A 26280-nucleotide genomic window follows, 5' to 3' on the forward strand; every position below is an offset into this window, starting at 1 on the left:
AGGAGAATTTATAGTATGTACATTATAGATGCATCTCTTTATTATTAGCACAAAGCTCTTTCTAGGTCTTTTTTCTGTTTCTTCTGAAGGTGACAGTTCATACTTGTTTATAGTCTTTGTTCCAGCCAAGAGGGCCTTCAAACATAATGCTGAAAGATTGAAAGATTGAAAAAAAAAATCACACATGTCATTTAGAGGGCGTCAAACTACATGAAACATTTCTATGGATGTCATCAACCACTGTTGCAATGGCTCAATGATTTAATACATATAGAAACATTTATCTCTTGGCTAAAAAGACATTTTATTTAACCTATTCTGGTTTTTTTTAAGTCACTCTTTATTTAAAAACCAGTCCTGCAGTGGGGCTTGTAAGGGCACAGATCTTAGAGAAATTTTAGTAACAAGTTAACCATCCTATTCTCTTGTTGCCTTCTCAATTAAATTAAATTAAATTATAAAATACATTTCAGTTTAATGTAAATGACTGCCAATTAATAGCCACTGTAAATGACTGCCAATTAATAGCCCCAACCTTCAGCCAATTCTCTCATTCAGCTATGACAGTGCACAAAATGAAAGAGCACAAAAGTTCAGAACCAAAAGAATTGTTTACCCTGTGTTTCTTGGTATTAAAGTGTGCGTAGAAGATAGATTTATCTTTTTAAAAAAACCCTCCATTATCTCCTAAAGTAGGGATTTCATCTTCTTTAAACCAATCCACACACTTTTTGGACTTTCTTTCATTCTACCCCTTCCTTACTTGTTAAATGTCACCAGGAATTACTCTGAGAGGTAGTGGTAGACAAAATCAGGCCCAGAGGTCAGATCTGGCCCACATAACATTTTTCTCCAGCCCACCCAGCTGATAGTAGGGCATGCATACTTAGCAGCCGACAGCATGTGTTCAGCAGCCCCTTCCCACGCCTTGTTCCATTCCTGCATCTGAGCTGCTCCCAGGATTTTCCTGCTAGCTATACAAAGTGAGTGTGGAGGAGATGAGGGGAGTGCTGAAGTCAGGGTGTTCCCCTGCCCCTGTACTCCATTTCTCCAGAGAGGGAGAGATACGGTCAATGGAGCTGCTCCATTTTGAAATGTGGATGGAAGTGACTGAGTGGAGTACCAGAGCAGGGAGGAAGGGAGACAACAGATCAGGACAGATTTCCCTTAAAGAGACAAAATGTGGTTTCTCTCAGCAGCAGCCAGCATGGAGAGTCTCTATGGGTATGTCTACACTGCCAACCTAATTCGAAATAGGATGGTTAATGTAGTCATTCGAATTTGCAAATGAAGCCTGGGATTTAAATATCCCGGGCTTTATTTCCATGTTCCTGGGCACCGCCATTTTTAAATGCCCCGCAGTTTGAACTACCTGTCCGCGGCAGCAGTACTCCTCATTGCAGGAGAAGTAAAGGTAGTTTGAATTAGGAGCTTTAATTCTAACTACCTAGCCTGTGCAGAGTGTAGCCGCGGGCTGGTAGTTCGAACTACGGGGCATTTAAAAATGGCGGCACCCGGGAACATGCAAATCCCGGGCTTCATTTGCAAGTTTGAATGGCTACATTAGCCACCCTAGTTCGAACTAAGGTGGCAGTGTAGACATACCCTAAGTTACTGTCACATACCCCCAGTCTGTTCCACATTGTCTCTGTGCCACCCACACACAATCACTATCACATACATACTGCTGCAAACACATATTCTGTGCCACAAAATCTGCCTTTCAGAAACTGTCTTCTTTCACACCCACTATGTGTCTCTCTGTAGCCCCTGGCCCCACGCTGCTGCACCTTCCAGGGGCCCAGAGCTGGCCTGTGCCCATGTATGAAAATTTGTGATGTGGCCCCCCCCTGCAAAAACTATTGCTCACCCTTGGATTATATGATCTAACAGTCTGTTCTCACCTTACAGTTGGAAAACTGCTGCAAACTGCATGTGGCACTGAGCAGCCTCTGATATTTCCATGTTCAGCTTGTTTCATCCTAGAACTAACAAAGAGTGAGTGGGGGTGTCATAGGGGGAGCAGCTCATACATGCAAAGGAGCTGGCCAGGGGCAGGTGTGGATGTAGCACTGACATCACAAGGCTTTTTCAGTATCCCAGGTTATTGGTTAAAGGATGTTGGGAGGAGGTGACCTCACAGAGGGTGTGTCTAGACTACACCTCTCTGTTGACAGAGAGATGTAGATTAGGCACGACAAAATTTCTAATGGAGACTCCCTGGAGCAAAGCCACAGGAGTCTCTGAGATTGACTCTGCCCTGCAGCCTGTTCTATCTGTCCATTGTCAGGGACTCTCTGGCTAAGTCTAGACAGAATCCCTCTGTCTAAAGAGGGATGCAAATAAAGCACATTGAAATTGCTAATGAAGCAGGGATTTAAATATCCTGTACTTCATTAGCATAAACATGGCCGCCGCTTTTTTCCGAAACAGAGTTTAAAAAAAAACCCAGCAATCTAGACACAGATCTGTCAAAAATAAAGCCTTTTTCGACAGATCCTGTAAACCTCATTTTTTGAGGAATAGAGGATCTGTCAAAAAAGGCTTTATAGTTGACAGATCCACGTCCAGACTGCCATTTTTTTCTAAAAAAACTCTGTTTCAAAAAAAAGCAGCAGCCATGTTTATGCTAATGAAGCACAGGATATTTAAATCCCTGCTTCATTAGCAATTTTGATGTGCTTGATTTGCATCCCTCTGCGGACAGAGGGATGCAGTCTAGATGTAGTCAGAGAGTCCCTGACAATGAACAGGTAGAACAGGCTGCAGGGCAGAGGCAATCTCAGAGACCCCTGTGGCTTTGCTCCCGGGAGTCTCCTTAGTGAGGAGAGTCCTTGAGGACTGAGAGAGGAATCAGCGTAACAGACATGAGCATGAAGAGGAGCCTCTTCGGAGTGTTCTCTTTTCTCAGAACTAATTGAGCCTGAAGATAGCCATCCATGTGTAGAAGGTAAGAACTTGCGAAGGATTTGTGCTGATGAAGATTGATCCACCTTACGCTGGCCAAATTCAAGGCATGGGAAACACAAAGTTAGCTGAGAGAATTATTTTCCCACCTAGGCCTTTGTCTCATATTGGCACTGGGAACACTGGAATTTATCTTCTTCATTTCCCTTTTCCCATAGCTTTGTGTCCCTCAGAGTCTCATAACTAATTGGATGAGCTTCAAGGGGAAGGGGGCAGGGAGTGACTGGGAAATGTAGGACTTTGTTGTTCTCTTTAAGACTCAACAAATGAGCAGAGGAACCAATCACCTTTTTGGAGAATTGTTCTGCTTCTATGCATTAGTTGGCTCTGAGCAGTTTGATTCTTTCTGTCAGTTGGCTGCAACAATCTTCTCCCTCTCTGCCCCATGGCTAGGGAGGTTGGGGATCTGTGAGGATCCAAGTGAGCATCACTTGCAGCAGTGTATTGTATCAGGTGTCCCATCATGTGGAGTCATTACAGATGATAAAAGGTGTAGTAGAGCCTGGTACTTCAAACTTTCCATTGCTCAGCTTTACATGTTAAGCCAACATTCAGCCCACACAGGGCCAGCACACTCTGTGCCCACTATATGGTGGAGCAGCCTCACAGTTCCCCATTCTCCTGATTAACCAATTTTTTGATGATCTGATTTGACCTTGGTCCCAATTCAGTATGGCAAATGGGATTCTCCTGTTCAATTGTTGGAACAATCAATTTTATTTGTATTGTATTATGTTTAAATTGTTAAGAGGAGCAACGCCTTAGCCCAGGGTCAGGCAAGATACAGCCTGCCAAGCCTTTCAGTCCAGCTCACAGCTACCAGGCTAGGACCCTCAGGCAGGGAGCAAACCCAGGAGTCAGAGCAGCTGCTCCATCTGCTTCTCTGTGCCCTGCCCCCAGCACAATCATTCAGCTCCCATTGCCTGGTTCCCATTGGCTGCCCGGGCCCCATCACAATCTCTCAGATCCCACTGTCTGATTCCCAGCCAGAGCCTGTGTAATGGACAGGAATAGTCCTGACCAGCACCCTATGGGATTAAACTCAGGTGCTAGCAAAGGTGTTGGCCAGGGTGCCAGGAAAACCAATTGATATAGAGTGTTGAAATTTGAATTGGATATGGATTCCTTGCCTGCTTTCTTTGTGTGGGAGAGAAAAACCAGGAGTTGAGAGACACAGAATGATTTAAACCCAGGCAGGACTACTTTGCCTCCAAGGAATTTGGGGCATGGGAGTGGACTCAACAAAGAGAAAATTAGAAGTAAGTAAAGGGAAAAGTAAATCCAGTCACATCCCAGGTATTTTTTCTTTATTTTGTGGTTTGGTTTGAACTTCTGTGTGTGAATCTAAACCCTTCCCTCCCCATGTACTACCTTGTATTGTGCCCAGAGACTTTTCTCTGTGTTTTAATTTGCCTTCCTTAGTGGTTCTGTAACATCTAGCAACCAAGTATGCTTTATCAAGTTTATATTTTGTTTTGTAATAAAAATCACTTTTTTACAGTAATGGTTTGATTCTTGTGTCCTGGAATGTCTGTCTGTCTGTGTGTATCTGCATGCCTCAGACTAAGGGGTCAGCTACCAGAGACTGCAGTTTGTTTTCTCTTTTCTTTGTCAAGCTCTTTTAGGGGAGATTGGGGTACCCCTGGAGGTGGTTTCAAGTGTTCACCCCTGGTTTTTAGGGATAAAAAAGTACTTGATGGTGGCAGCAATTCCCCAAAAACTGTGTATTATGATTTGGGGAGCGGGGAGGAATGGAGGGGGTGTTGCAACCAATGTCTGTAGAGGCAAAGATTTTGAAGTGCTCTTGCAGGCCCTCACCTTTTGCACTCGGAGTGCTAGAGTGGGGAATAGCCCTGACAGCCTGTCTCTGGCACCTCACTCCCTTGCACACTCCAACTCCCTGCCCCAGGTTACCATCCCTTCCTGCTCCAGGTTACCACCTAATACCTCTCTATGACCTCTCCCTCCGCTCCATTCCCAGGTCACAACTCTTCCCAGAGCCTTCACTCCTTTTTATAACCCTACTCCAAGCCAGAATTCTCTCCTGAATCCATATCGCCTTCCGGACTCTGCAACTCAATCCTGCATCCCAGATCACAACCCGCTCCTTCACCCAAACTTCCTTGTACCCCATACCCTCTCCTGCACACCAGTACCCTACCCTGGGCTCCCTTCTGCACCCAACCTCTGTCCCAGACCCCACACCCCCTCCATAGAAAAGTGTGGCACTTGACCACTTAACAAAACCTTAGAGTGACTCCCATCACAGACTACTTCTCTGACCTTTAAAATCCTCCTCAGTACCCATATATATTTTGGTATTGAGAAGTATTAATATGACTAGAAATGAAGATGTGTAAGAATTTCTTGTTCTATTTAATGGTATCTGTTCATATCATAGTTATCAGAGGGGTAGCCATGATAGTCTGAATCCGCGTAAAGAACAAGAAGTCCTGTGGCTCCGTGTAGACTAACATATTTATTGGAGCATAAGCTTTCGTGGGCAAAGACCCACTTTGTCAGATGATCTCATATCACAATGATTATGGTATTAGCATCTTTTCAGTTCATTCTTAATAAATGATCTTTTCCCAATAAAAATGTGTTAGTGGGAAACCTGCAAATTACACCATTTGTCTTTAGTAACTACAGCTCTCACTGCCAAGCTTGTGATAAATTGAGCATGTTACCAAATCTTTAAGTGGAGCTGGTATACTACAATACCTACAGTGATGTCCTCTAGCTGAAGCTGATTACAGTAAATGCAGTGAACATCTCTATTGTTTTAAACTTTTTTTTTCTGGAAGTATATCATATAGCTACTTATGAATAACTCTGGAATTGAGCTTTTCAGCATTGTCTTAATGGAATAATATTTTACTTTCTCTTTTCAGGAACTACAATTCCTCCCCTTCTTAACAGCACATCTAACAACTTATACCTAAACTTTCAGTCAGATATCAGTGTTTCAGCTGCTGGGTTTCACCTTGAATATACAGGTAATGTCCATACATTAGATTAACTCAAAGAGTTTGTTGACAGGTTTTATTTTTCAGACATAACCTCTATATTGTGAAGGGGTAAAATTCAACTTATGGCACAAAATAAGCCAGTCACTGAAATCTTTGAAGCCAGTGGCAACCTTTGATTCTACTGGAAGCAAGAGTAGATGTGCAATCTTTTTTTTTGAGAGTGGCATGTGTAATTTATTTTGTACTCCCCTAAACCTGTTCCACATGTGAATGGTTTTTTTTTTTCTGATTACACCATAGTGAGGAGTAAATACGGATACATTTTTTGTACTTAACAGCTGCACTAGATGTTGAGTCCATAACCCAAGGCAAAGATTAAGTACTTTTATATATTTTGTTATTACAGTAATTAGAATAACCATGTATTGCATTCATGGATTAATTAATAATAATTTAAACACTGCCAATAATTTGAAATACTTTAATGCATTATTTGCTTTACAAAGAAAAAAGCATTACGTTATGTTCAGAAAAGAGAACATTTGTTTCTGAAATAATCTAGCCAAAGTACTCAAATCTGTTGTATGATTCCACAAACAATCAGTGAAGGAGCTAAATGTGCTAATCAAATACACAGCATTCATTTAAAATAAAATTTTCACATAGAAGAGAAGGATCAGCAGCATAAGTAACATATTCCATCTAAAAATCTATATAGTAGAGAACATCTCTCAACTTAGGGAAGTGTTTCTTAAATGGTGTCCCGCAGAAATCCAGGGTTTCGTGAAGTGAAAATAAGGGTTCTGCAGGAAAATTTCATTACAATAACATTTTATTCTTTTAAAAAATAATAATTAATATTTAAGAATGTATGAATTTTATTGAAAACCATTTTCATTTCTGTTCCATGATAAGTGTCCATGTGTAATGCCAGAGAGTGGAGACGATGATGTCACTACTCAGTGCTGTGCGTGCAATCAGTCGGTGGTGTGATCGCCGGTTATATACCATATATAAGACTGTTATAAGGGTTTCTACAAAATTCTTTCAAGTTTAAAAAGGTTCTATGGCCAAATAAAATTGGGAAACACTGACTTAGGGTCTTCAGTGACTGTGGGAAGCTGGAATGTCTATAGAAAAATGAAATGGTGTTGGAGTAAAACTAAGTGCTGTTAATATTGCTATTCTGTACTGCTTCCTCTGCTAATTAAGAACCTCTGCAACCTCAATAGTGGCAGATGGGTTCACCACTAATTTGGCAGGTTATTCACCCACAACACATCAACTGTTATCAAGGCACTAGCTAATCCCTTCCTGGGCCGCTTCTTGCTGTGACTCCTTATAGCTGCAGTTGGGGTGCCTTTGGAGTCTCTAGGCTTCCTGGGTTTTGATTGTAATCTCCTTAGAGTGTCTACTCTTGCCTGGGTACTCACCTGGGCATTTGTATCACCTGCTGCCTTGGTCCACATTCCTGGCTGCTCCTGAGTTTGATCCAGCGAGGTGTTTCTTTCCTCCTTGGATGTCAGCCCTGACTGAGTTAAGCTTCCCCTGTTGTACTGAAGCAGAGAATGAAGTATGCCCAGCAGAGTCAAGGGGGCGTGGCTTCTGCTGCTGCAAGTGCTTCCTTAACCCCTTCCACTCCACTGCAAGGAAAGTACTCCCTGTCACGGTATCTTAAAAGAGATTCTATTGACCTTTTCATTTCCTTTTTCCTTCGGTGAGTTGGGCATACAGCAGATTGTTTTCTTAAGTGTATATCTGGCATGTACACACAGTGACTGCTGCACCTGAGCTAGTACAGGACATCAACACTGAAGATGTGTGCCTCTGTGAAGATATTGACATTAGCATGTTGATCCTCCCACTTTGGCTGTGTCTATACTGGGCCACTTATTCCGGAAAATCAGCCGCTTTTCCGGAATAAGCTGCGAGCTGTTTACACTGGCCCTTGAATTTCCGGAAAAGCAACGACGCTCTACTGTACAAAATCAGCCGCTATTCCGGAAAAACTATTCTGCTCCCGCTCGGGCATAAGTCCTTATTCCGGAACACTGTTCCAGATAAGGGCCAGTGTAGACAGCCCAGTAGTCTTTTCCGGAAAAAAGCCCCAATCATGAAAATGGCGATCAGGGCTTTTTTCTGGAAAAGCGCGTCTACATTGGCCACAGATGCTTTCCTGGAAAAAGGGCTTTTCCGGAAAAGCAGCCTGCCAATGTAGATGCTCCTTTTCCAGAAAAACTGAAAACGGAATAGTATTCCATTTTAAGCAGTTCCGGAAATTCATGCCAGTGTTGACACAGCCACAATGTTCAGGATCCATTGAAGGAAGTGCTGGTGCTGGCATTCCAGGTTTTTCAGGTGTTTCCAATTGGCCACCCAAATCTGTCAGTTATAGAGCGGAGTTGGAATTAGCACTGTTTGTAAACTTAAAGGTCTAGTGTGAGCTCTGATGTTGTGATTATTGGATGCCTGGCAAGATGGTCTGCCAAAAGTAAGGCTGGCACAGAAGATTCTGTGCTGAAACTCAATATCTATGTCTGCCCTGTGAGAGAAGGCTTCCAAGACAGAGAAAATATTCTGTTTTCCAGTTTTTCTTTGTCAGTGTAAATCTTCCTTGCTTGGTCTCATGATTGTCTGGGAACTCTCTAGTGGAGAACTTTTGTTTTACTAAAACTCAGAGTTAGCCCTAGAGTTTTGTAAGCCTCAGAGAAATAATTAAGACCTGTTTGTAGATCTTCCTTTGAGTGTGCATTTACAGCACAATCATCTGCATATTGGAATTAGGTTATTGTTGCTGATATTACTTTAGTTCTGGCATGGAGATGAGCAAGCTTGAGGAAGTTGCTTTCAGTCTGATATTTGGTTGCATATGATCTATGGTAGACGGTTTTAAAACCATCTATCAACTGCTAAGAAAATGGTGTGAAAGGTGGGTACCAATACGCAGCCTTAATTTACACCAGTTTGAATGAAAAAGGGTCAGAGGTAAAGCTACTGCACAGGATAGAGGCAGTCATCTGCAGTGGCATAGTCTAGCAATGTTGATAAATTTGCTTGAGCAGCAAAATTTTGACATGACTTTCCACAGAGCTTCATGGTTGACAGACTCAAAGCCTTTGGTCAGATCAATAATGGCCATTTTTCTTGGACCTGCCTGGTTGCAAATATCATGTAATGGTGCTTCAAGTTGGTCTGAAGCTACACTTGGACTCTGGAAATACTTTCTCTGCAAGACGTAGCAGGTGATTTAGTAAGATTTTAGCAAGAATCTTCCCAGCTATGAAGAGGGGGCTCTGTTTCAATAGTTGCCACAATTAGGCCTGTGTCCCTTTTTGAACATGATGATATTAGCATTGCATACGTCAGCAGGTTCTTCTGTGGTGTACCAGATTTTGAGAAGCAGCAAATGAAGTTTGTTAGTCAGTGTTTCTCCCCACAATTTCAGTACTTCACCTGGTGTGCCAGCAAGACCTGGTGCTTTATTGTTTTCCTTTTGGTTGTGTTCCTTCCAGCACTCATTGATGAATTTGTTATCTTTTAAGAAGGGAACTACCATATCTCAGAGATATTAGGCCACATGAACTTGGTCTTATGTCTCTCAGAAAAAGCTCTGCATATCATGTTTGACAGATAATATTTGTATTTCATTTGCTTTTCCTCCCACAATTTGTTTTTTTATTTCTTGGATCCTCCTTTGAACTTCAGCTTTGAGATGATGGGAAGAATTCTGCTTCTGACTGAATAGTAGTTGGTTTTGCCATTTGCAGAAAACTTTTCTCATCTGGTCCAAAAGGGATATAATTTCAATGTTGTTGTTGACAAAGCAGTCCTGATGGCAGCAGGAAGCAAAGCCAATGGATTTCTCACAAGCTTCTTGGATGATCTGTTTTAGGGCTTCCTGGTCTTCTTTGACATTTGTGTTGTCATTATCAGGTGTGCATATGGTTAGTTTTTCCCTGAGGAGTATTTGGAAGTTCTCTTGATGGACTGATGATTGAAGTATTTGGATGTTGTATTGCTGTCTGTGAAATTTGGATTGCTTTCTCTGTTTGGCACAATCCTGATACACATGATTGACATCACCAACTGGTGGTCACACCAACAACTATCTGCTCCTCTCATGACACAGGTGATTAGGACATCTCTCTATTCTTACAATGATATAGCCGAGAAGGTGCAACTGTTTTGAGCAGGGATGTTCCAAATTTGTTTTATACTTGTTGCAATGTTTGAAGATTGTGTTTGGTGAATGATATAAGAACTAAACTGAAGAGAAGAGAATGATCTCAACATTTATTTTGTTGTTTATGTCAAAAGTAGTAATAAAAGCATCGTCTTCTTTCTGTTCATTTATAACAATAATTAGTACATTACTGGATTGTGTCAGTCAATCCTCATGTAGGAATTCTGACAGTCTTTGGTAGATTTCCTTTAATTTCAATAGGCTCAGAGGAAATAATTTTATTTGGTTATATATAGCATGAATAAATACAGATTTATAAATCATAGCCTGCAAATTTATTGTCTTATATGATGAATAAATCCTTCGTGCATATTGTGTGTCAAAGTCATGAATTGGCATACAAATGCAATAAAATTAAGGTATTCAATGATTTAACAAATGAGAGAGGGAGAAGTTTCTCACCTTGGGCATTATTTGATCTTGGACTGGCCCTACCTAGAAGTATATATGATTCAGACTCATATCACATAAGACAAAGCAGACAAATCTATAGGGAAATGTTCCTCATAGCCATTTTTTTTTAATTTCAGAAGGGAATTTTCAAGGGGAAGGTCTTATTCTGTTTCAATCCAAATATGACCTTCATTAATAGTTTTGTTTCCCACTTTCCTCTCTTGTTTAACAATGTTACAATCACCGAGAATCCATTGTGTTTCTTCATTTAAATAGCCAAGGAAAAATGGCATTTCTTTTTAAAAAAAGTTTAGACCACGTATAATGATGCATCTGCTTTGCATCAGGGAACAGAACATAGATACACAACATTGGAATTGGGATCTTTTCTCATCATTACAGGCAGTCCCCGACTTACGCGGATCCGACTTACGTCGGATCCGCACTTACGAACGGGGCTTTCTCGCCCCGGAGGTCGAGGTGACGGATTGCTACCTGCAAGCTCCGGGGCAAGAAAGCCCCGTTCGTAAGCTGCTCCGGTGCCCCTGGTCTGCTGGAGACCGTCTCCAGCAGACCTGGGGCACCGGGTGGGTTCCCGCGCTTCTGAGGCTTTGCCAGAGCAAAGCCTCAGAAGCGCGGGAACCCGCCGCTGCTGCGGCTTCAGTCCCGGTGCCTGTGGTCTGCTGGGGACGGTCCACAGCAGACCACAGGCACTGGGACTGAAGCCGCAGCAGCGGCGGGGTCCCGCGCCTCTGAGACTTTGCTAGAGCAAAGCCTCAGAGGTGCGGCACCCCGCTGCCGCTGCGGCTCTGCTCCTGTGTTCCTGGTCTACTGGGGGGGGGGGGGCACAGCTAGTGTGCCCCCCCCCAGCAGACCAGGCTTTTGTTTTGCCACTCTGGGCACTACTGGACCAACCCGGCAGCACCCCAGCTGCTCTGCCCCAGGTCCTGATTCAGCCGCTGCTGGTCAGTTTCAGCAGTGGCTGAATCAGGACGCCTGGGGCAGAGCAGCTGGGGTGCTGCTGGGTTGGTCCAGTAGCGCCGAGGAGCGGTGCTACTGGAGCAACCCAGCAGCACCCCAGCTGCTCTGCCCCAGGCGTCCCCAAATCAGCCGCTGCTAAAACTGACCAGCGCTGATTACAGGAAGCCCGAGGCAGAGTTGCTCTGCCCCAGGCTTCCTGGAATCAGCTGCTGATCAGTTTCAGCAGCAGCTGACTTGGGGAAGCTTGGGGTTCTTAAGTTGAATCTGTATGTAAGTCAGAACTGGCGGTCAGTTTCAGCAGCGGCTGAATCTGGACGCCAGTTCCGACTTACATACAGATTCAACTTAAGAACAAACCTACAGTCCCTATCTTGTACGTAACCCGGGGACTGTCTGTACTCTTTTCTAATGTGTGTGTTTACTTGTATATGTAGAATCCTTAGGTATTTTAATAAGCTTAATGCATGATCTAAGTTTTGGTTTAAGCTATCCTAAGTATGTAAACATGCTGCATTAATTCTCTCAAAGTTAACACAACAGAGTGCTTTGTAATGGTTAAATACCTTAATGTAAATTGTTTTCTTTATTCTTTCTACTAGTTAAGTAATGGATGACTATTAATAATATTTTGAGATTAATTAAGTGCTCATCTACATTATTTGCCTAAAACCTATTTTCTGCCCAAGCAATGCTTATCTCAAATTAACAATAAACATGAGCTGAACTCCTGCACAATTATATATTTAGTATTAGTCATCTTTTTAACATCATCAGCTAACAAGAACATCCATAAAAATAAAAAGTTAAAAAAATTACTTCAAGATTTATATAGTTAAACTGTACTTTATCCACAATTCAAGATCAAACTTTTTGCCATCTTCACAACTTCATTTGTGATATTTCATTTTTAGAAAGGATTACTAATTTAAAAAGTTATCTGTAAGTATAACAAATGTTATGGGGGGCTGATACAAAAGAATCAGACACTTGCTTCAGTGGTTTTCACAACTCTTTCCCTTTGATCATTCATATGAGTAAGTTAAGTGAATTTTTGTTTATCTATTTATTTAATCACAAGTATTCAGGAGATGCAAAAGTCTTAAAAATATTCTTGCACTGGACTGGCTTCTTTAATTGTCATTCTTTTATGTATTAATGTTTGAAATATCCAGTTAAGGAGCAGCAATAATTTAGATAACCAGTCATGCACCTTGAATAGTGAATAGTCAAAATACACAGTATTTGAAGACCATACACAAGTAGCATCAATAGCCTTCATGTTGTCACTAGAAGAGTCTACAGGCCTTTTGCTTATTCAGCTTTAATAAGAGGAAGTCAGGTCAATGCAGGTTACTATAGGATATTTCAACATTCCAAACTATACTACTGTACTTTTACCTCTGTATTTCCTTAGGACCTAAAGCCCACTCTCTGCAATTTTAGTCTATGTCTACTTTGCAAGCTAAAGGTGTTATTCCCCTGCATGTGTGCACATACACTATCCCTCATCGAGTTAGCAGAAGTACAGATATCACTGTAGCCACGGTACCGCTAATAGTGGCAGTAAACGCATGACTGAATTGGGCCGAGTACATACCCACCAGTTTTCAGATGGATCTGTGCTTAGCACATTTCAGCTGCTCCACTCCTGTCAATACCAGTGCTACAGTAGTTACACTGCCGATTATCATCATGATAACTCACTGAGAACTAATGCTAGATATAGTGGTGATGGGTGACTTCAACTATCCAGACATATGTTGGGAAACTAACACAGCGGGGCACAGGCTATCCAATAAGTTTCTGGACTGCATTGGAGACAACTTTCTGTTTCAGAAGGTTGAAAAAGCTACCAGAGGAGAAGCTGTTCTGGATTTGGTTTTAACAAATAGGGAGGAACTAGTTGAGAACTTGAAAGTGGAAGACAGTATAGGGGACAGTGATCATGAAATAATAGAGTTCATGATCTTAAGGAAAGGTAGAAGGGAGACCAGCACAACTGAGGTAATGGATTTCAGGAAGGCAGATTTTGATAAGCTCAGAGAACTTGTAGGTAAGGTCCCATAGGAAGCAAGACTGAAGGGAAAAACAACTGAGGAGAGTTGGAAGTATTTCAAAGGGACGTTGTTAAGGGCCCAAAAGCAAACAATTCCTCTGTGTAGGAAAGATAGAAAATATGGCAAAAGACCAGCTTGGCTTAACAAGGAGATCTTGCATGATCTCAAAATAAAAAAGGAGTCATATAAAAAATGGAAACTAGGACAAATAACAAAGGATGAATATAGGCAAGCAACACGGGAATGCAGGGGCAAGATTAGAAAGGCAAAGGCACAAAATGAGATCAAACTAGCTACAGGCATAAAGGGAAACAAGAAGACCTTTTATAAATACATTAAAAGCAAGAGGAAGACCAAGGACAGGGTAGACCCACTGCTTAGTGAGGAGGGAGAAGCAGTAACAGGAAACTTGGAAATGGCAGAGATGCTCAATGACTTCTTTGTTTCGGTCTTCACCGAGAAGTCTGGAGGTGTGCCTAACGTAGTGAATACAAGCAGAGAGAGGGTAAGTTTAGAAGATAGGATACACAAAGAACAAGTTAAAAATCACTTAGGAAAGTTAGATGTCAGCAAGTCACCAGGTCCTGATGAAATGCATCCCAGGATACTCAAGGAGCTGATAGAGGAGGTATCTGAGCCTTTAGCTATGATCTTTGAAAAATCATGGAAGACAGGGGAGATTCCAGAAGACTGGAAAAGGGCAAATATTGTGCCCATCTATAAAAAGGGGAATAAGAACAACCCCGGAAACTACAGACCGGTCAGTTTAACGTCTGTCCCAGGGAAGATAATGGAGCAGATAATTAAGGAAATCGTATGCAAACACTTGGAAGGTAATAAAGTGATAGGGAATAGCCAGCATGGGTTTGTGAAGAACAAGTCATGCCAAACTAATCTGATAGCTTTCTTTGATAGGATAACGAGCCTTGTGGATAAGGGAGAAGCGGTGGATGTCATATACCTAGACTTTAGTAAAGCATTTGATACGGTCTCGCATGATATTCTTATTGATAAACTAGGCAAATATAACTTAGATAGGGCCACGATAAGGTGGGTGCATAATTGGCTGGATAACCATAGTCAGAGAGTCAAACGAGGTGTACCGGTAGTTCGGAATAGGCACCCTAGTCCGAACTACCTAGTTTGAGCCCCGTGTAGCCGCGCTGCACGGGGTTCGAAGCAGCGGGGATTTAAAAATGGCGGCTCCCTGCTTATGCTAATGAAGCCTGGGAAATTCAAATCCCGGGCTTCATTAGCAAGTGCGGTATGCATACATTACCCTCCTAGTTCGAACTAGGAGGGTAGTGTAGACATACCCTCAGACACCAGCTTCCTCCAGGCCTCGGAGTTACTTGATCCCAAACTCCACCCCAAGCCTCATCCTCACATGACTCAAAGCTGCATTCCCCACTCAAGTCCTTGCCCCCCACCTGCACCGCAGCTGTTCATCTGGTAAGTTATAACCAAAGAATATTGTTGTCAAAATGATTATTAATTCAATTATAATATCTCATTAGATACCCAAAACAGTTCATATGGGGGCAAAATTATTTAAAGGCACATGTAGCCTGTCCAGTTAATAATAATAATCAGCCTGTATATAAATGAGCTAAGTAAGCAATCTTTGCTAAATCCTGTGAAATCAAAGAAAGCATGTTAATCAGTTACTTTAGGGAAGCCATTTAATAAAGTGACATAAAGCAAGCCAATTAACAAACATTATGAATCTTATAATCAATTAAATCTCACTTTTTTTTTTTTTTTTTTTTTTAACTTGTCAGTGTTTAGCCCTGGCTTCATCTGTGAATACAAGGTTTAACCAATTGGTGATTAACAAGAGAAATTGTTAATATTTTAAATTACAACAGGATTCCCATACCCCAGTAAGGTTATTAGGGAAGTTTTAAATCTAATCCATTGACAGATTTGTAATATACTATTTCTCACCAATCCACATGAAGGGTTGAGTTTTCCTTGTGGTGGTTTCTTCTTGGGTTTTCTCTGTTTTTGTTACCTGCAGCAGCTTGCTTCTAGAGATGGACAGGATAAGTTGATGAGTGCTGGCTATTTAAGGATCAGGAACTCTCCTCAACGTATTTTATGCTTTTTTCTCCTATTCTTTCCATGAAATTAGCATAGTACACCTCTTCCAAGTTTGTTTATACTCAACATTGGTTGTCACTTGTTCATTGCTTTCAAGGAGCCGACAGACTCACTGGGCTCTTGGGCAATGTGGGTGTGGGCTCCACACTCACAGAAGGGATAAGGGATTGGGTGGAGTGGATGGTTCTTAAGGCAACTAACCCTCTTCACTTCCTGGTCCATGCCATGCTGCACCTCTCCCCCGCCCCATCTTTCAGTGCCACCTGGTCTGTCATCCAGGGCTCTGAAGCTCACTGTGTAGGGCTTCAGCATCAATTTAAAAGGCCTGGGTGTCTGCAACCAGGAACTCTATACCCTTTTGAATTGCCAGTTACACCGTTTGTCCCTTCCCTCTCTTTGGGCCTCATTACCTTTGCGGTTGGCTTGGATGATATATTGAGCTCCTGAATATGGAGTCTGCCTAATGAACATGAATTTTTTTAAGTGTCTTTGTATTCTAGTGTTGAAAAATCATCAGATACCTTTTAAAACATTTTTATTCTTCAATTAATCTTTCTGAAATATAGTGTAAAAATCCACCAGGAAATGAAATTGTGTTTTAGAAAGTCCAGATACTCCTGTTATTCAAAGTTTGTGTCAAGCTATCATAGGACAAGAAGGAAGGTCCTCTCGTGGACTGATAACTGATTAAAAGACAGGAAACAAAGGATAGGAATAAATGGTCAGTTTTCAGAATGGAGAGAGGCAACTAGTGGTTTCCCACAGAGGTCCATACTGGGCCCAGTCCTATTCAGATATTCACAAATGAGCTGGAGAAAGAGATGAACAGTGAGATGGCAAAATTTGCAAATGACAAATATATTCAGGACAATTAAGTCCAAAGCAGACTGTAATGAGTGTCAAAAGTATCTCACAAAAGTAGGTGACTGGGCAACATATCATCAGATGAATTTTAATGTTGATAAATGTGAACTAATTGATATTAGAAATCATAATCTTAACTGTATGTATACAATGATGGAGACTAAATTAGCTGTTGTCACTCAAGAGAGAGATCTTGGAGTCATTGTGAATAGTTCTCTGAAAATAGTTCAATGTATAGCAACAGTCAAAAAAGCAAACAGAGTGTTAGGAATCATTAAAAAAAGAGTATGTCTACACAGCAAATTTATTTCAAAATAACAGCCATTATTTCGAAATAACTTTCCTAGCATTTACACAAGCCAACTATTTTGAAATTAATTCGAAATAGCAGAAGGCTTATTTCAAAATTGGTAAACCTCATTCCATGAGGAAAAGTGCCAATTTCAAAAATTCCTATCTATGTGTAGATGCTTATTTCGAAATAGCAGGCCTCCAGCCCTTCCCAGGGTGCCCTGCTCTCCTCCCTGGCCACAAGGTAACTTCTGACCTGATGCCCTGCCAGAACCAGTTCTGGCTGGCCTTAAATACAATTCAGCATCCAATCAGTGTGGACGCACTATTTCAAAATAGCAAAAAGCTATTTCGAAATGCATTTTGTGTGTAGATGCGTTATTTCGAAATAACATATTTCGAAATAACTATTTCAAAATTAGGTATTTTGAAGTAACACTGTAGTGTAGACTTACCCATAGGCTGTGTCTACACTGGGCCACTTATTCCAGAAAATCAGCTGCTTTTCCGGAATAAGCTGCGAGCTGTCTACACTGGCCCTTGATTTTCCGGAAAAGCAACGACACTCTGCTGTACAAAATCAGCCACTATTCCGGAAAAACTATTCTGCTCCTGCTCGGGCATAAGTCCTTATTCCGGAACACTGTTCCGGAAAAGGGCCAGTGTAGACAGCCCAGTAGTCTTTTCCAGAAAAAAGCCCCGATCGCGAAAATGGCGATCGGGGCTCTTTTCCGGAAAAGCATGTCTACATTGGCCACAGACGCTTTTCCGGAAAAAGGGCTTTTCCGGAAAAGCAGCCTGCCAATATAGATGCTCCTTTTCCGGAAAAACTGAATACGGAATAGTATTCCGTTTTAAGCAGTACCGGAAATTCATGCCAGTGTAGACACAGCCATAGAGAATAAGGCAGAGAATATCTTTTTGTCTCTCTATAAATGCATGTTATGGACACATCTTGAATACTGCATATAGATGTGGTCGCCTCAACTAAAAAAAATATATCATGGCATTGAAAAAATTCAAAAAAGGGCAACAACAAAGAAGCATGGAATAATTACCATATAAGGAGAGATGAATAAGACTGTGACTTTTCAGCTTGGAAAAGAGACAGCCAAAGGGGTATATGATCAAAGATCTATAAAAACATGACGGCTACGTCTACACTGTCCCCTTTTCCGGAAGGGGCATGTTAATTTCAGCCATCGTAGTAGGGAAATGCGCGGGGAATTTAAATATGCCCCGCGGCATTTAAATAAAAATGTCTGCCGCTTTTTTCCGGCTTTTAGAAAAACCGGAAAAGAGCGTCTACACTGGCCCCGATCCTCCGGAAAAAGCGCCCTTTTCCGGAGGATCTTATTCCTACTTCAAAAGCGCCCTTTTCCGGAGGATCTTATTCCTACTTCAAAGTAGGAATAAGATCCTCCGGAAAAGGGCGCTTTTTCCGGAGGATCGGGGCCAGTGTAGACGCTCTTTTCCGGCTTTTCTAAAAGCCGGAAAAAAGCGGCGGACATTTTTATTTAAATGCCGCGGGGGATATTTAAATCCCCCGCGCATTTCCCTACTACGATGGCTGAAATTAACATGCCCCTTCCGGAAAAGGGGCCAGTGTAGACGTAGCCGACCTGTGTGGAGAAAGTAAATAAGGAATACTGGTTGTACCTCCAAAAACCAGTGCTCTCTGGCAACATCTGTTGTCTGGCAAAACCACAAGTGCTCCTGGATCAGAGATCCTGGGATCCTATGGGCAGGAAGGTCAGCAAGTTGGGACATCAGGGTCAGCAGCACAACCATGAGGAGTGTGAGACTGGGGACAGAGCCCCCCAGCAGCCTCCAGCAGCCTGCAGCGGTGTGGGGCCAGAATGGAGTGGCAGCCCCTGGGAGCTCAGGGCTGAGGTCAGAGCCCTATAGGATCAGAATCCTTCAGCAGCTTCCTGGAGCACAGGGCCAGAGCCCTGAAATAGTTCCCTGAGCATGAGGATGGGACAGCACGGCAGCCCCCAGGAACATGGGGCTAGAGTCGTGCCCCATGACAGCAAGGGGCCAGATCCCAGGAGCATCCTGTTGGAGTGCAGGGCTGGGGCCAGAGCCCTGCGGCTGCTCCTAGACATGCAGGGCTTAAGGCCCGCTGCGGGAGACACAGCCTCTGCTTCCCAGAGAGCCAGCAGCAGCTGGGCAAGCAGCCCAGCCAGGTTGGTTGGGCGGAGGAGAGGCAGTGTGCCTGCTGGGGCAGCCTTGGGAGCCGGTGACAGGAGTCTTCTCCTGGTCTAGCAAATTCTCTCATTCGGGATCAGTCAGGTTCCAATGGTGCCGGACCAAGGAGGTCCAACCTATAGTTATTTACTTGTTTCATAACTCAAGAACTAGGGGTCACCAAATGAAATTAATAAGTAGCAGGTTTAGGTCAAACAAGATGAAATACTTCTTCACACAGTGCCTAGTAGCCTTGTCAGTTTATGTTGTGAAGAGTAAGACATCTTTTTAGCCATCTTTTTAGCCAGGATGGGCAGGAATGGTGTCCCTATACTCTGTCAGAATCTGGGAATGAGAGACAGGGAAGGGATCACTTGATGGTTATCTGTTCTGTCCATTCCCTCACAGGCTCTTGGCATTGGCCACTGCTGGAAGACAGGATACTGAGCTAGCTGGACCTTTGTCTTGGCCCATTATTGCCATTCTTATGTTCTTTTATCCTTCAAGGTACCATTTTTTGTTATAGTAAATAACAATCTATCAAATATTTTATACAAAATACAATTTTAATGCCAAATATACCCTGTAACCATAGTACAAAAGAAAATAGTAAAGTTTAAAATACAGCTTTTCTGTGTTGGACCATTAAAAGAGATCACCTACCTTATCTCTCTAATATCCCGGGAACAACATAGCTACAATTAGACTGCATGATAAATATAAAGGCACAGAAAAGTTTAATGACCCAACCAAACAATCAAACACAAAATAATTGTATCCATATAATTTGCCATCAATATTGAGGTCTTACTACCCCATACTACCCCAGTAAATCTTTTATTTCATTTTTTTCCCCATGAAAACTTTTTTTCTCTTGAACATATGTGTTTTAATAATTAAGTCAGCAGCCATATACTATACAATTTAATTTTAACCAGCGGCATAGTCATATATGTAATTGCAATTCTAGATAAATTGAATTACAAAGATAACTGAACTGTGACTTTTACATGGCCTTTATCCAACAATTTCCTCCGTTATTAATTTATATTCTCTATTTCAAATCATAGCCCCTTTAAAGTCAGCAGTGCTAGGATTTCATGCTATATTGTATTAAGTTAAAAACTGCATCCATCCAATTTCCTCAGCAGTCTGAAAATTCGAATGATTACAAATAGTTTTCACCCTGTTAACTGTGTTGGAAAGTACTTTTTAAATTTTTAATTGGCGTTTCTGAACCTACTCAGCATTATTTTTTAAGTGAGCATTTGTGACACGGGCTTCATAGGAATCTTTTGTAAGAGGCTGCAAAGAAGTTTTCAGCTTTAACAACCAAAAGGAAAGTTTTTGTTTTTAATATTTAAACAAAATGTTCAATATTTAAACACAGAAGGTTTTTTTTTCATGGTTACTAAACCAGTATTAAAATTCCTTCAAGATTTGTATTCTAGAAGGAAATTTACTGCTACACATCAGATAACAGGAAAGATTTGAGTATGGTGAAATAGGTCTATATGAGATCCGATATACTACTACACCTGTTACTTTTTTCTTTTATTAATTAATTAACATTTGTGTTTTTACAGTGTTGGTTTTAGTAGTGGCATATTTAAATAGTTTGGAATCAATTTGTACAGATATATACATGTTTTTATCAGTAACTAGCCAATCAGCCCATCATAAAACAAGATTTTCAGGTCTCTCCTCCACGTCGGTATTCTCTCCTGAGCCTCCAGTCTCTCGCCTCCTTCTACTGCCTCCCCCTCTCTCTCTAAGCTCTCCTCTGCCTTCTGCCTCTCTCTCCATCTCTTTCTTTCTCTTCTCCCCCTCCTGCCTCTGACTCTCTCTCCACTCTCCTCTGTCTCTGTCAGTGATGCATTCTCATCCAGGCCCCTCCCTCGGGCATGTATGTCACCACCCCGCCCCCCGATGCCTCCCAGTGTGGTGCTCAGCTGGCTTCAGTGTTGGTCAGCAGGGCCAGGAGCAAGTGGCTCAAACAGCCTCTCTCTCTTCTCCTCCTACTGCCTCACCCTCTCTCTCTCTCAGCTCTCGTCCACCTTCTGCCTCTCTTTCCTTCTCTCTCTCTTTCTCTTCTTCTCCTCCCGCCTCTCACTCTGTGTTTCTCTTCTCCTCCTCCTGCTGCATCTCTCTCACTCTCTCTCTCGCTGTTCTACCTCCTCCGTTCTTCTCTCTGTCTCCTCCGCATCCTTTGTGTCTGTTCCACTCTCCTCCTTTTGAATCTGGCGCCCTTTCCTGATGTCAGAGATGCACACTCATCCAGGCCCTGCCCCCTGGCTGTTCCCACTGGGCAGCATGGTTGCCTCCTGCTGTGGTGCTCGGCTGACTTCTGTGCTGCTCAGCTGGGCCACTGAGTGGGAGCAAGTGGAGCAAGCGGCCGTTTGGGCCCCACGCTCCCCATGCAGCACCTCCTTGCTGCATCGGGGGTGCGGACTCCAAACAGCCGATTGTGCTGCTTGCTCCCATGCAGCAGCCAGGCTGAGCAGCACAGAAGTCTGCAGAGCGCCATGGCGGGAGGCAACAGCGCCACCCAGAGGGAACAGCCAGCACTTCAGCGTTACAGAGTCACAGACATTGGGCTACTATATATATCATAGAATCATAGAATCATAGGACTGGAAGGGACCTCGAGAGGTCATCGAGTCCAGCCCCCCGCCCTCAAGGCAGGACCAAGCTCCGTCTACACCATCCCTGACAGATGTCTATCTAACCTGTTCTTAAATATCTCCAGAGAGGGAGATTCCACCACCTCCCTTGGCAATTTATTCCAATATTTGACCACCCTGGCAGTTAGGAATTTTTTCCTAATGTCCAATCTAAACCTCCCCTGCTGCACTTTAAGCCCATTACTCCTTGTCCTGTCCTCAGAAACCAAGAGGAACAAATTTTCTCCTTCCTCCTTGTGACACCCTTTTAGATATTTGAATATTTTAGATATATGATTTTTGTAAATGTTCTGTAGTGGAATGAAAGTTTCCTTCCCAAGCTTTATAACTGGATAAGAGAGGGGAGAGAGAGAGAGAGAGAGAGAGAGAGTGTGTGTGTGTGTGTGTGTGTGTGTGTGTGTGTGTATGTGTGACAGAGACAAGGAGAGGGACTGCAAGAGGGAAAGACAGATGGTAGTGTGTGAGTGAAGCTCTTTTTAAAATAAAAGAAAAAAAGGTATATTGACCAAACCTCACTGATGCACTGTGGCTTTCATGGGTAAGCGAGGTATTTATCAGAAGACAACAGGTTGGATCTCTTTTCCAGGACTCTAGGGAGGTGTCATGTCCATAGGTTTTATACCTTATTTGACTGGAGATTATTATGTGACACAAAGAAATTTCCTGTGTCCTGGAAATAAAATTGGACAGATAAAAAAATTGTAAAGGGTTTTATGGAGGAAAAATAAGATCAGGTGACCTAATAATAGAGGTCTTTTTGTCTTGCTGAATCTTCAATAGTGGACCTGATGAATGTATTGGTCTTTTCTGTTTCAGAATCATCTAGAATTTCTATAATTTAGTAAAAAAACTAAACTCAAATAATTATGTGTTTAAAAACATCATCATATTTCCTAAATAGCAGGCATTTAAGTTGGATTTTAGTGTTTCTATTTTGGTGTTATCAATAAGAATTACCTATCACTGATTGCATTTCTTAGCGAGATGCAATATCTTATATGAAGGACCTAATTTATGACATATTTTGTATGCCACTAAGAATGTTATCAGCTTTCAATTTTCATATTCTATACAAATGCTTTTTAAGTAAAAAAATGTTCTCTGAAAATTAAAGATAAAACTCTTCCAGATGAAGAAATCCATTACTTTAGTAAGTTTTCAGATATACAAACACCAATAATGCCAATATTTTGGGAAGGAAATCCCACTAAATTTCCTCCTTAGCATACATATCAAGAGCATATGCTTATAAGCCCTCAGATAGCAAAGCAGTTCACTGTATGCATAACTTAAAGCCTGGGAATAGTCTGTTGAATTACTCATGCTTAATTTTAATAATATGCTTAACTATTTTGCTGCATTAATGTCTTGAAGAAGGTCTTTGGAGACCATTTTTCCCACTCAAAACAGTGTAAAGACAAATCAGGTCACACCAAAGAGTACGTCTACATTGCAAGCTTCTTTCGAAAAAGCTTCTTTTGAAAGAGCATCCACAGCTCAAAACCAGATTTTAAAAAATCTGCTTTTTCAAAATAGAGTGTCCATATTGCATGGATGCTCTCTTGAAAGAAAGCCCTGATTACCATTCACAGAATGGCCACCAGGACACTTGTGCTTTTTTCGATTGCCTCTTCTTTCAGAAAATGTCCCTGTTCTGCATCCACACGTGCCTTTTTTAGAAAGAGCTCTTTCGAAAAGTTGTTCTTCCTCAAAATTTGAGGTTTACTACTGTCGAAAAAAAACCTGCATTCTTTCAATTTAATTTTGAAAGAAGGTGATTACAGTGTGGCTACAGGTGAAGTTTTTTTTGAAAAAAGGGCAGTTTAAAAAAAAAACAATGTACAGGCAGTCCCCGGGTTACGTACAAGATAGGGACTGTAGGTTTGTTCTTAAGTTGAATCTGTATGTAAGTCAGAACTGGCGTCCAGATTCAGCCGCTGCTGAAACTGACTGCCAGTTCTGACTTACATACAGAATCAACTTAAGAACCCCAAGCGTCCCCAAGTCAGCTGCTGCTGAAACTGATCAGCAGCTGATTCCAGGAAGCCCGGGGCAGAGCAACTCTGCCTCGGGCTTCCTGTAGTCAGCACTGGTCAGTTTCAGCAGCAACTGATTTGGGGACACCTGGGGCAGAGCAGCTGGGGTGCTGCTGGGTTGGTCCAGTAGCGCCCAGAGCGGCGCTGCGGGACCAACCGGCAGCGCCCCAGCTGCTCTGCCACAGGCTTCTGGAGAAAAGCCTAGTCTGCTGGGAGGGGGGCGTACTAGCTGCACCCTCCCCACCCCAGGAGACCAGGAAGACGCGGGCGGTGGACCAAGACGCACCGCGGTCCGCCGCTTGGGTCCTCCGTGGCTTTGCTCCCCGTCTCCCTGGTCTGCTGGAGACCAGCAGACCAGGGAGACAGGGAGCAAAGCCTCGGGGAAGCCGGCAGCGGAGCAGCCCAGGCGCGCCTGGGCTGCTCTGCTGCCGGCTTCCCCGAGGCTTTGCTCTGCGTCTTCCTGGTCTGCAGACCAGGGAGACGCGGAGAAAGCCCTGGAGTAGATGGGCGGCAGGACCGCGAGGTCCCGTAGTCCGTGGCCTCCGGGGCGAGCCCCGTTTGTAACTGCGGATCCGACATAAGTCGGATCCGCGTAAGTCGGGGACTGCCTGTAGTCTAGACATACCCCAACATACTTTCTCTTACAACAATTCTGAAAATGTTTATACTACTTTTCAGTGTATCTCCGCTTATTTGTCTCATCTTTAAATAGTTCTAGTCTTAGTCTGTGACACTACCCCACTAGTTCGAACTAGCGGGGTAATGTAGGCATACCACACTTGCAAATGAAGCCCGGGATTTGAATTTCCTGGGCTTCATTTGCATAAGCAGGGAGCCGCCATTTTTAAATCCCCGCTGGTTCGAACCCCGTGCAGCGCGGCTACACGGGGCTCGAACTAGGTAGTTCGGACTAGGGTGCCTATTCCGAACTACCGGTACACCTCGTTTCACGAGGAGTAATGGTAGTTCGGAATAGGAACCTAATCCGAACTACCTAGTTCGAGTCCCGTGTAGCCGCGCTGCACGGGGTTCGAACCAGCGGGGATTTAAAAATGGCGGCTCCCCGCTTATGCAAATGAAGCCCGGGAAATTCAAATCCCGGGCTTCATTTGCAAGTGCGGTATGCCTACATTACCCTCCTAGTTCGAACTAGGAGGGTAGTGTAGACATACCCTGAGAGAAGTTGTTCTAATCATTTTCAGTGTCCATTTAAAAAAAATCTCTTTCTGCTTTATTCTATTGTAGATATTCATTACAGTGGTGTTGTATTGTGGGTATAATGGGGAAAATGTTTAGCATGAGACAATGGATTCTGTTTAGTTAAGATTTTCTTAAATAATGGTTCAGTAAAAATTACTTAACACTGAACTAGAGTGGGGGCAAGAACCTGTATAGAAAGGTCTTCCTCTATGTGAGTTTTTATAACATATCTCATTTTGTGTGATTTGGATAATTTCAAAAGCAAGACATTAATAAAACCTGTATACAAATTGGTTGGCAGAATTTTAACAGTGGACTCCTGGAGGCACTAGGGAGCCACTTCACACATGACTAGCACATGCCAGAATGTAGCATGAATCAATACGAAGAACATTTTATAACCGAAAACAGATTAAACCTACACTGTAATTGCTAAATGTTTCCCCTTTTCACAGCTATAGGTTTGGACTCTTGCCCTGAACCACAGACCCCTAGCAATGGAATTAAAATTGGAGATAGATACATGGTTGGAGATGTGGTGTCTTTCCACTGCGATCAGGGATATTCTCTTCAGGTAGGTCAATGCTAGTTTCAAAATCTGTCTTTCACTTCTTTAATATTTTAAGTCCAAATTCTTCCATATCGACTCTACACTGAAAATGTCATCATACTAGAATAGATTATGGCTTTGCAGTTCTGATAAATCTCTTTGTGTCAAATAAAAGATCTATCACTACCCAACTGTCCCCCAGAAAGTATTGATCTCCATTTCCTCTACATTCAGAATGGTAGGTGGTTTTTGTTTTTAGTTACTACTGATGGAATGCCCTCAGTGTGCATAAGTCTTAACAAATGTAGTGTGTCTTTTTCTCAGCCCTCATGAGCTGATAATATAAGTTGAATAAATTCATTGATGAATAAAAGTATTGCTCATGATGAGAAGGAGGAAAAAGGAGAGAATTTGGAAATGGGGAAAAACAGTCAACAGATATGGGAAGGGAATTCTGCCTTCTGGAGATCATTGTTTTCCAGGAAAACATATTACACTTAGGGTTTTGTTTTAGATATTTCCTGTTTGTTACCATTTTATTATTTTTACCCGAAGGAAAGTTTCAAAAATTGATGTTTTTTTTTCAAAATAAGCTATTTCCATGTTTAAAAAAATAGATCTGAAGACAACAGAGTGAGCATGGATTACAAATAGTTTCTTAAGTAATAGCTTCTGTATTTGAATCCAGACATACACCCAATAGGAAAAACTGCCCCCATAAAAAATTTGGAATTTTTCTTTTTCCAACT

General features: G+C 42.3%; 1 protein-coding gene and 1 long non-coding RNA gene across 3 annotated transcripts in view; one reads left to right on the forward strand and one right to left on the reverse strand.

Moving 5' to 3' along the window:
* The window catches only part of CSMD3 (CUB and Sushi multiple domains 3), a 1180750-nt gene that overhangs the window by 949030 nt on the left and 205440 nt on the right, over positions 1 to 26280 (forward strand). For both annotated transcript variants that reach the window (XM_075920204.2, XM_075920205.2), the window contains 2 exons: positions 5862 to 5966; positions 25437 to 25555. In XM_075920204.2, coding sequence (XP_075776319.2) covers positions 5862 to 5966; positions 25437 to 25555 — 224 coding nt within the window. The remainder of the gene's footprint in view (positions 1 to 5861; positions 5967 to 25436; positions 25556 to 26280) is intronic.
* LOC112546050 (uncharacterized) lies at positions 19 to 2066 on the reverse strand. Its single transcript, XR_003089684.3, has 2 exons — positions 1905 to 2066; positions 19 to 149 (listed from the first exon to the last, which is right to left on the reverse strand). It is a non-coding gene; the product is annotated as an uncharacterized LOC112546050 (long non-coding RNA).

The sequence above is a fragment of the Pelodiscus sinensis genome, chromosome 2 (genome assembly GCF_052426305.1).
Source record: "Pelodiscus sinensis isolate ZL-2025 chromosome 2, ASM5242630v1, whole genome shotgun sequence".
NCBI lineage: Eukaryota > Metazoa > Chordata > Testudines > Trionychidae > Pelodiscus > Pelodiscus sinensis.